General features: G+C 40.4%; 1 protein-coding gene across 2 annotated transcripts; it reads left to right on the top strand.

Moving 5' to 3' along the window:
- The first annotated feature begins 639 nt into the window (after positions 1–639).
- LOC129154115 (uncharacterized) lies at positions 640–10438 on the top strand. 2 transcript variants are annotated; one of them, XM_070548665.1, is made up of 13 exons: positions 640–3573; positions 3668–3746; positions 3849–3960; positions 4045–4176; positions 4264–4290; positions 4425–4475; positions 4617–4667; positions 4773–4835; positions 4932–4982; positions 5072–5271; positions 5355–5514; positions 5643–5740; positions 5825–10438. In XM_070548665.1, exons 2-13 carry the CDS (start codon positions 3669–3671, stop codon positions 5879–5881), a joined length of 1080 nt encoding a protein of 359 aa, XP_070404766.1. In that variant the 5' UTR covers positions 640–3573; position 3668; the 3' UTR covers positions 5882–10438. The 2 variants fall into 2 exon arrangements, with proteins under 2 accessions (XP_070404766.1, XP_054589937.2); XM_054733962.2 differs by having other exon boundaries at positions 640–3746.
- The last annotated feature ends 934 nt before the right edge of the window (positions 10439–11372 follow it).

The raw sequence follows: 11372 nt of genomic DNA, 5'->3' as shown, positions 1-11372 counted from the left end.
AGGTGACAGATGGGGAGGATTCTGGGACCCGGAAGTGCAGACGAGACGTTGGAAGCGTTTGAACGGGGGTTTCTTGGGCAGCCGATGAAGGCGCAGGAGGATAGATCTTTTCGTGGAGTTGCCGGATAAGACTCTCCAGTTGGAACAAATGCTGATTGGTGTTAGCTTGCTGATCATGGAGGGACCGAATGGAGCTCTCGTGTTGGGACAGAGTTGTGGCGAGATCAGGCGGATGTGATTCAGCAAGTGGGTCTGTGTTTTGGCTGGATGATTCTGTCATGGTGTGGTCGAGTCTTTTGACCCACGACATGCAGAATCACGAAAGAGACAAGGTGAGTAAAAATAATATATAATTTATTGAGGTTGATGAGGCTGGGGAGACGTCGGAGGGGGACGGTTCTGGCAGCGTTGGATTCCAGGAAGGTAGTGGAGCGCGGAGAGGAGGGCGTGTCAGGTCTGAGTGGTAGCTGGTGGAGGAGGCTGGGAGCTGAGCACCGGTTCCAAGAGCGGGCAGGTGAGCGCAGGAGAGCAGGCGGCCAAGAGAAGCGGTGTGGCTGGTGGGCAGGAGATCCAGAGGCTCCGGGTAGTAACTGGTGAGAGTGCAGGTTGAAGAGCTGGTAACAGGCAGATGATGAGAGTACCTGGGCGGGAGAATGGAGGAACGGGACAGATGATGACGAGGCTTAAAACAGGCAGAACAGGATGCAGAATAATCCGAAACAGGTCTAGAGCTGTAGTAAACTACCCAATGTGAGTAATCATCCAGCACTGGTGAATTGTCACACCGCTCCTTAAATCCCCTGCGAGCTGATGAGGGAATTTGCAGCAGCTGCTCTCCGGGCGCACCCACCTGCAAACAGGAAAACTCAGAGCGGTTAGCTACACCCATTGTGACAATTATTAGAGTTTTGACAATAATTAAATAAACAATTAGTAGTTGCAGTACTTGAATCATGTTTATCAGGGCCGGCTCTAGGTAATTTGGTGCCCAAGGCGAGACTGCCCATTTGCGCCCCATTGCTAAGCGGTCATTACACGTGTTCTCACATGTCTGCTCGATCAGTAAACCTCTGGGCTAATGTTCTGCCCTAAACGTTATGCAGCTCATTGGTTTTTATAATTAGGTCATGTTTATTGGTGTTTAAGCAAGCCTTTTCACTGTGTCTGTCGACTGAGATTTATTGAGATCTTGTGTAGAGAGATGGCCATGTTTAGCTAAACATCAATGGAGCGTTAGAAATTTGTGTTTGGGGCAGGGGGCGTGATGGACTTTTAGCCATTTGAGCAAGGATGTATCTAAAATATCCCAAGGACTGGACTTGGGCAATCCAGTCTTCCAAACTAGCAAAAGAAGAAAGAGAATCAAATTGTTTAGTTAGCTAGTATTAAACATTGTAACACAAAATATTGCTTTAGTTTGAGATGTGTAGTCAAAAGCTAAATTTTCATAAACATTTCCTGTTTTTGTAGGATGAAGCGTTCACACCAGTACTTAAGAAGCTGGAGGAGGGCAACTTGAGAAATTGGGTCCTTGCAAGACAGACTTACAGTGAGCTTGTCTTGCCAAAAGGTGGCACGTGAGGATTCTGAATAGTGTGGAGGATGATGTGTCTAGTGTGCTTGAGGTTGGCAAAATTAATTCAGACTTGGGAATTCAACATGAGGACCGTGACTCTGAACACATGGACACAGAAAAAGAATTAATGGAAATGAATGAATTTTCAAACACAAGTTTTTGTGAGACTAACACAAACTCTGAAGAGGAGGGTCCCTCTCTCGCTGAGCAGCTTAGTAAATGGGCCACAGAATTCCTTGTAAAAAGTGATGCCATTGATTCATTGCTTAAGATGTTAAAAGGGAGAGGACATCAAGAGCTGCCATCTTGTTGCAGAACTCTTTTGCATACATCAAGGGTTGTTGAAGTCCAAGAGAGGTCTGCAATGAAATATTTATATTATTCATTGGAAAAACAGTTGTGTACAGTGCTCAGAGAGAGGGGTTTGATGGAAGTGACATCACTTAATTTGTCTTTTAATGTTGATGGTCTGCCATTGTTTAAGAGTTCTGCCACTATCTTGTGGCCTGTTCTTTGTGCTGTGGAGCTAGACCCAGTGTCAATCTTCCCAGTTGTTTTAACTTGTGGTGAAAGCAAGCCAGCAAACCTAGACTTTCTCCAAGATTTGGTTGATGAACTCCAACATCTGATGTTTAATGGTCTTTCATTTTGTGGCTCAAATGTCAAAATCCAGGTGAAATGCCTTGTGTGTGATGCACCAGCTGCTTCTTTTATTAAGAATGTAAAGCTGTGCAGTGGATACTTTGGCTGTGGAAAATGTGAGCAGAAAGGGTATTGGGTTGGAAAAGTGGCTTATCTCAAAGTAGATGGTGTAAGCCCACGGACTGATGAATCATTCAGAAATAAATTGCAACCTCATCATCATTTAGGGGAAACGCCCCTTACAGATCTTCCCTTAAACATGGTCACTTCATTTCCAGTTGATCACATGCATCAAGCATGTCTTGGCGTGACAAAGAAATTGTTGCTGCAGTGGACTAAGACTGGATCAAGAGCTGTGAGGATGTCTGCACAACAGCAGTCCCAGGTTAGTGGGCGTATGCTTGCTAAAAGACAGCATTCCTTCAGATTTTGCAAGATCGACTCGAAGTCTCCGCCTCTTGGAGAGAAGGAAGGCCACAGAGTTTCGCCAGTTCATGTTATATACAGGGAAACTTGCACTGAAAGGCATTCTGAGATCTGAGCTGTATGAACATTTTGTTATCTTTAGTGTGGCAATGAATATTCTTGTATGCCCAGAACTTGTGATGACTCAAGGTGCATATGCCCATGATCTTTTGAGGTATTTTGTGAATGAAGCAAGGATTCTTTATGGCGATGAATTCATGGTGTACAATGTTCACTCATTGCTTCACATGGCCGAGGATGCAACCAAGTTCAACAGTCTTGACAACTGCAGTGCATTTCCATTTGAAAATTACCTTCATGGGTTAAAACGTTTGGTGCGATCAGGGAAGACTCCCCTTGCTCAAGTAGCAAAAAGACTGGCTGAAAGACAATGTACTGGACCACCCACAAAAGCAAAATGGAGGACAACCTTGGAGCGAGACAATTCTTACATTTTGGAGAACAGAAAATGTACTGAGCTACTTGAAATCTTGGACGATAACTTGGCACTCTGTCGTGTGTACAAGAATCCAGTGCCTCTTTTCACAGTACCATGCCAATCTTTCTTGGTTGATGTCTATCAGTTCAAGAAACAGAATTCTTGCATAGAAAAAGTCCCAGACCCAGACCTCAGAAAAAGAGCAATAAGGACAGAAAAGAATGGAGGAAATGTTGTGTTCATGGGAGTCCTTCATTCTATGTAGTTGTAAAATCTACATAGACACCCTTGATTTGTGTGTGTGTGTGTGTGTGTGTGTGTGTGTGTGTGTGTGTGTGTGTGTGCGTGCGTGCGTGCGTGCGTGCATGCGTGTGTGCGTGTAAGATAGACTGGCAACTTGTTGTAACTGCCTTGCCTCGTGCCCATTTGAAGTTGGAATAAAAATAAATAAGTGAGTTTGGTACCATATTTTTTACCGTTTCCAATGCTTGGTCTTGCATTATCAATTGAGTAACCCGATGTTTCGCATTTCTTTTTCTTAACAGCATGTTTGTCATTGTTGAATTTTTGGAAGACAACACCGTTGAAGCTGTTCCCAGCAGTTGGGTTGTCTTAAACAATGGGGTGAGTTTGTTGTTTTATGAACATGCAGTTTATTCAGAAATTCCTGTGGCTATGTGTCTGTGTAAACTCGGTTGAAAACTAATCTCTTTTCCAAAATCTTAGGTGCATTATTGTTACTGGACAGCAAACAAAACCTCATTCAGGATCCGAAATTTGGAACATCCATCTCCTGATTGGACTCAACATAGAGTAAGGCTATTTCAGCGCCAAACAGGTACTGCAACTACTACTTGGCCATCAAATTTAAATGGTTTCCTTCTAAACTTTTCATATGAACTTGACTGTTATGCTTATTAAGAGGAATATGAAGAAGCCAAGCGTCTTGCCAGGCAGTACCTGGAAGATTCCCAAGCCGAGAGTGAGAGAGAGGTGACCAAACGAAAGGTTAAGAACAATAAGCGGTACCTGTCCAGCTCTGATGATGAAGCAGGTAATGTTTCTGTCATAAACATGTTGTATATTCTTTTTAATAATATAAAATTGCAAAAAAAAAAAAACCATATCTGTTTGCTTTCAGGTCCATGCTCTACTGAGAGAACGAGAGGTTAGTTTTGAGCCGATGTTCTACTGCTAGAACTTGTGTTTTTAACTAAATCTAATTTTATTTTGTGGGGTGCAGAGCTCCATAGTAATTTTCTACCCCAATAATGTTTATTTTTATTTTTTATTTTTTTGCAGTTCCCATGGCAGAGAGAATGCTGTTGCTGATAGAACCATCCAGCAGAGATGGTGTGTATCGTTTCCTTTATGTTTATCTAATTTATTCACGCCATACTTCAATTTCTCCTCTAGAATGCCCACCAGCTACTTTAGACTGCTGTCAAATTTATTTGATTAATTTATAGTTTTGATATGATTTTCCCCCTTCAGTTCCTGTTTTGAAGAGGACAACACTGCCAACTGAGTACCTCAACGGTGAAGGTACACATTTTATCTTCTGCTGTAACTAAAATGTCAACTGATTTGTATATTTGCCTTTTAAAACTTTGCACTACTACTATTAAAATGTGTTTTGTCAACTCATAGATTTAATGGCCACAAGGACTACACCAAGGCTAAGAGTCACCCCAAGGCAAAAAACCACTGAAGGCAAGTAACTTAAAATACCTCTACCAAAACCTAGAGTTGTGTATTAAAATGTTTTGGTAGATTTTTTTTGGAGAACTTATCATTTGATCATTTCAGATCAAGCAGCAGGCATCGCTGATGCTTTAAAGAATATTGCTGCAATCACAGGTGAGATTGAGTTTCCCCTTCTTAAAAGGTCCACTGATAAGTTAAATCTATTATTTGTGTTGTAATTTATGATTCTTCTTTTGTCCAAGATATCTGCAAGTCACTGCTGATCAAAGTGAACATGATGGAGGGGAAAATGCACGCCATGGAGAAGCTGCTCCATAATGTGGCTTCTCGGCATTCTGAGAGCCAAACTCAAGATGATCTGCGCCTGGAGCTTTGTAAAGATGCGGAGGACTTTACCTTGCTTGAAAATAACTTGCAGGACAAGGCATATTTCCAGCAAGCTGTAAGTAAACAATTGTAGACATTCAGAAAATGGTTTTAATGAAATCTGATATTTTATTTGATCAACTTTGTACAATTTATAAGGTCCGTTTTCTAAGCCTCATTGGAGGACGGAAGCTGGGAGAAAATACAAGAAGGACCATGCTGGCTGTCGCCAGCAATGCTGTTTGGTGTAGATACAGCCTGCATGGGAAGAAGCAGAAAGCCAAGCTGTGTAACCTTAAAATATTTAGGCTGATCAAACGTGAGTTGATGCTTTTTACTGGACTTGTTTTATAGAATTTCATTAAATCCTTTTACAGCTGTCTGTCACAACTGTAAAACAGTTTCAGTAATCTTAAGGTTTCCTGTATATCACCTGTCTGTTCCCAGGTGCTGTGAAGACCTCGCTTCCAGACTCCACAGATAAGGATGTAGAGGTGCAAATAATGGAAGTCCTTACGCATGCTCCCCAGAAAGTCAGAAGAGAGGTAACTGATTTATGACTGAAAGCTTGTTGGAGACATTTATGTGCTAATTGCTCACTAATTTATACCTCCTTTTTTTCCCTTCAGGCTGGAGCACAGCATCGTGCCACACAAATGGAGGCCCATTCTTCTGAGGAGGACTAAGTGAACCTGCACCCTTTCTGTTTTATTTTTCTCTGTTTTGTTCACAATTTTTGCTTTTTCTATTTTTATATATCTATTTTTGATAATTTTTTTAAGCGCCTTGTGATTTTTATTTTGAGAGGCGCTATAAAAATGTTTTGTTTAAATTGTGTATGCAAATGTCAAATCTTTATGTAATAAAAAGCTGAAGAGTCAGTTTATTGTCCATCCTGTGAAATTACATCTGATCCTGCTGCTTACTATTCAATTCAATTCAAAAATACTTTATTAATCCCAGAGGGAAATTGATTGCTGAAGTAGCTCAGAATAATAACAATAATCAAGTCATCAAAGAGTTGTTGTATGTTACAATGGCTGTTGGCAGGATGGATCCTCAAGTCTTGTGAAGAGAATGCTCAGGGTTGTCCATAATTTTCTTGATTCTCTGGAGAATCCTTCTTTGCATTATCTCCTCCAGTGGTTCTGAAACGAAAACATATGCATACTAAACATATGCAGTAGAGCTTTTAAATGAAATCAAGACACCGCTGTCCTATATTACTTGTTTTTAAGGTTTTTAAACATTAGTTTGTCCATTCTGGTTGTTTTTGCTGTTAATCTGCCATTAGTTTTGCAGTATAATTTCCTGTGGTAAATAATGAATAAAGGTGACAAAAAAAAGTTAACATGAAAACGTCTCTGCAACGTGCCACAAACATTTAGTTGGTACATTGTCACAACGTTATAATCAGAGGTGGAAAGAGTACTAAAATGTTGTACTTAAGTACAAGTATAATTACTTTCATGAAATTTTACTCAATTACAAGTAAAATTACTTGCCTCAAAATGTACTCAAGTAAAAGTAAAAAGTAGCTTATTTCAAATGTAGTCAGAGTAAAAGTTACTTAGTTACTTTTTTGACTGTGCAAGGACGGGCTCTTCTGAATAGTTAAAAAAAGACAATGGGGTATAAATGTCAAAGTGGCCGTTTTTTTTATTAAATGAACAAATATGCATATTGAAGTACAAAGGCAGTTACACTGCAAACTAGTAACATAAATTAGGTTATAGTCACAAGCCCATGACTTTTCCCTGAATGCTTATTTAGAGCAGCTGATTTTTAAAGTTAGCAGAGTTCATCTTTGGTAGTGGGTTCACTCACTCATTTAAAGATATCGGCCAGAGGCAAAGTTTGTTTGAACAGCATGTGTAAATGTGTATTAAAATCTCAGATGAAAAAGGGTTTTGGACTTTGACGGCTGGAATTGTAAGAAAATCTGATGTTTGTGACTGGCGAGGGAAAAACAGAAACTAACTTCCGGTCTAAGCCCTGGGCAGCAGTTGACGTTTCACATGGAGCTCTGCTGAAACAGCTGTAGTAAACAACGCCTGGCTCCGCTGTTTCTGCGTTAGCGTTATAGCAGAGAACAATGTGTCATCAATCAGATGTAGCTTCTGAAGCCTCTACTAGTCCATCAGATTTGTTTTTTCTCTGGGATACGGCGACGAGAACGGATATTAGATTACTGGAGAAGTTCAACCGAACTCCGACCCCGCCAGCTGGATATCACTACCAGAGGTGCAGACATGTTTTAGACCGTTTGACTCAGAAGACCTGCGACCTGATTTGGACATAGAGGAGGATTCTGTTCATCTTCAGAACCAAAATCGGTACAGTTTGTTTACTTTTCTTAAATATTTCATTTCTGTGCTCCACTGGAAGCTCTAAGCTGACGAGTTCTCAGCTGGTCTTAGCTCCATCATGTGTCCCAATATAGTTCAGTAATCTACATTTTTACTGCTGTGTGTATTTATTGACATAACTCTGGAAAATATTTAACCGACAATTTACCAGAATAAATCTTCCTGATGCTGGAGTAACTCCTTAGCTCAACTCGTTGTTTGCACTAATCCAGGATGACATGGAGGTTCTAATGTTGAAATATAGAGATCATCTTTTAGATTATATCTGTGTGTGTGTGTGTGTGTGTGTGTGTGTGTGTGTGTGTGTCGTAGCTTTCCCAAAAGACTTGTTCTTTCCTTACCGGAGCGAACACAGTTAGTTTTGCTGCAGTCATGCTAACGGGACTCGTCTGGAGTCCAGAAGTAGCGGTGCGGTTCTAGATGGATTTATAGATGTAGGTTATTATTTTAGATCAGATCTGTTATTTAAAAATGCGTGTAGGACACAGACACATGGCTCAGACCTTTTGCTGCAGCTGTAAATGCAATTTTACGTAATAATTGGAAGCATCAAAGTAAACAAATAACAGTGATTCACAATATTAACATCAGCAGCTAGCTTGTTTTACGTGCTGGAGTGACGTATGCGAAACACAGTTCTTCACTGTCTGGAGGAGAGGATTTGGATTTTCTGTAATGATTTATGACAAAAGTCCTTAATAAAACAAAAAACTGGACCCAGTACATGTTTATATATATAATAAAGTGTAGTTATGTTGCATTTCTACAATTTTAATGCCGAGCCAATACTTTTAACCCTTCACCACTGAAACCAGTTTGTTCATCCCAATCCTCCTAAATAATCCTCCAATCATCCGACTGGAATCCTTTAGGGTCCCGTAATGTCCATCCTGTCAGAACAGGCCTTGGGAGCCCAGGTGTTACTAGAACTAATGGTGTCTCCTCACCAGCGTGAGCCTCCAAACTGTGAAGGTTGGTCTCCAAACATGAACTTCAAATTCATGCATTCATCTCCTCTTGTAACACTTTAACATGTTTTAAAAGGCTTGTATCATCATAAGTTACACCTCCCAGACCAAAGATAGGTCCAATATAAGATAAAACATTATCATAAACACTGCAGAGACATCATTGTTTATTAAATACAAGTTATTTTCCTGAGCCATTACTTCAGCCAAGATATAGGATGCATGGATTTGATGAAGCCATGCTGTCTTATGCAGTCCCACACACACACACACACACACACACACACACGCACACGCACACACACACAGCAGCAGCATGTTAGAATCATGTGAATGACTAATTTAACTACACTGAACTGCTTTTGTAATAATTTAATCTCTTATTCTGGAGTAAAATAAAGAAACAAGCTAAATCATCACATATCTGTGGCATCAAGGAGCATCTTCCGAGTTCAAACACAGGGATGGAGCACAATGTTTACACCTGAACAGTATCAGGATTAACTCACAGAGGCCTGCAGGTCTTCTGTTTTATGAGCAGAGCGCTGAGAATCCGCTTCTTAGGAGCGCTAAACGTAATTTTGCCGCTTCCGTGCGCGGTGTAGCGTTGTGGTTTATGCTCTTTTATGAAAGAGGAACCATTCTACATGATAATTTGTGATATTAATTTTATTAAATTAATAACCAAATTGTATAGTTTTAAGCAGTGCTGGACTGACCATAGGGCATAGCGGGCAACTGCCCGCTGGGCCGACCCTTTCATCTTTTATGGGCCGGTGTCTGTTTTTTTTTTTTTTTTTTTTTTTTTCCTGGCCTCTAGTTGTTGCGGACAACTTGCCCGCGCCGCCCCACGCGACGCCTCGTAAAAGTTGGTGGATTGGCCAATTGGTAATAATACACTCTGGGCTGGACCAATAGCCAGAGGTCTGATGCACCCGCCAGTTGTTTGTGAATCTCAGTAAACAGACAGACGAGCTTAACAAAATGGAGAACAAAAAACGGAAAGGAGAAGCGGAGAAAATTCGACTAAAAAAGAAACTGGCCCTTCAGGCTGATGCTGGCACATGTGTTAAAATCTCAGAGTTGTTTGGTAGTGAAGGTTCAAGTAAAATCAATTTAGGAAGTGATGGAGCCTCAGCCCAGCGACAGGTTGGAGAAGAAAAGAGGGAGGAGGAGGAGAAACCCGAGCCGGTGTTGTGCCATGAATTGACTCGCTGCCAAAAAATGATTAGCCACCGCGGGATCGCGCACGGTTAGGCAATTGCATTTCTAGACAAAATTCCCCAGGATTTCGCCCTAAAACTCAGCATATCTAGCAATATGGACATTCAGAAAGCAAAGATAACCTCTTCCGGTACTTAAACAGATGTTTATCGCGGATATTAGTGTGGCAGTGTTTGTGGCACCCTGCGCGGGAGCACGAGGACGTGCTTGTGGAAAGAGGGAGGAAGATGTGGCAGTGTGAGCATCCACAATATCCCGATTGATCATGTGCCCTGGCTGCTTGGCCAAGGAGATGTCTCTTTGGCTGATTGGTTAGAGCGTATGACTTTCACCCGGGAGTCTGGGGATCGAATCCCGCCCGGGCACTCGTTTCTGCACCTTGCCACATTAGTTTTTCCAGTTCGGAAGTTGTTTTAAGTGTTGCTATTTGTCTTAAACCTTCACAATGAGGATATATTAATCCTTTTTGCAATATTTGCGATTGAAAGATGGTTTGTGCCACAAACTTTGTGGTAAGAACTGGCTTTCTTTATGTTACAGCCTTGATACTAAAAAAAATAAATAAACAATGTAAAATGGCACCCTGTATTGAATGTAAACGTTGTATAAATGGAAATAAACAATTCTCCAGCGATTTAATTTTTTCCCCTTCCTTTCTTTAATCCACTTGACATGGAACCACAGTTAACTAGTTTGGGGCACATTTTTACTTGAAAAAAAGTATTTAAAATGATCAAGCTTTGGCTTTACAATGAAACTGTGTAGGTTGCTATTCATTACGTTGCTCTATTTAAAAGTAACAAGATAAAAGCACTTCAGCACATAAAATCAAGATTGTCACTTGCCAAATAGACTACACCCTCCCGTTTACCTATAAGAAATGCCTCAAAATATCTTTAAATTCTTTATTGATGATTTAATTGTAGACAACTAAAATGGCATTTTACTTGCCAAAAAGTGATTGAATCGCTAAGATTTTCATGGAGGCTAAAATTGACCAAATAAGGGTTTTATGTATTATCTGTTGACGTTACTGTACTCATACTGCCTACTGTGTCATCAAAAACACCCCAAAAATGGCAAAAAAAAAAAGAAAAAAAAAAAGAAGATAATTTCCCTTGCCAAAAATTGATTACAGTGTCCTGGTCACCTGTAAAGGGTTACATTTACCTAAATATTACTTTATTTATTATCTCTTGATGTTATTGGTGCCATCACAGGATGCTGGGGTCTTTCACATTCATAAAAACCTCAAAAATGGCAACAAATGATCATTTCCCTTGCCAAAAATTGATTACAGTGTCCTGGTCACGTGTAAAGGGTTAAATTGACCTAAATATTACCTTATTTATTATCTCTTGATGTTATTAGTGCCATCACAGGATGCTGGGTGTCTTCCACATTCATAAACACAGAGTCCTGGTCACCCATAAAGGCTTAAATTGGCATAAATATTACTTCATTTAGTATGATGCTGGGTGTGTTCCACAATCATATTCGAATAAACGTGAAAATATTCTGTCCGAATATCTGTTTCTTGTTATAAATATAACAGCTAGAAGGATTTACAGTTAAAATAGGAGAAACACGTGACTCCCCAGGAAGGGTTGTAACAC

This window comes from Nothobranchius furzeri, chromosome 2 (genome assembly GCF_043380555.1).
Source record: "Nothobranchius furzeri strain GRZ-AD chromosome 2, NfurGRZ-RIMD1, whole genome shotgun sequence".
NCBI classification, from domain to species: domain Eukaryota; kingdom Metazoa; phylum Chordata; class Actinopteri; order Cyprinodontiformes; family Nothobranchiidae; genus Nothobranchius; species Nothobranchius furzeri.
The sequence above is the reverse complement of the archived record's forward strand: the minus strand, read 5'-3'. Positions and strand labels throughout refer to the sequence as shown.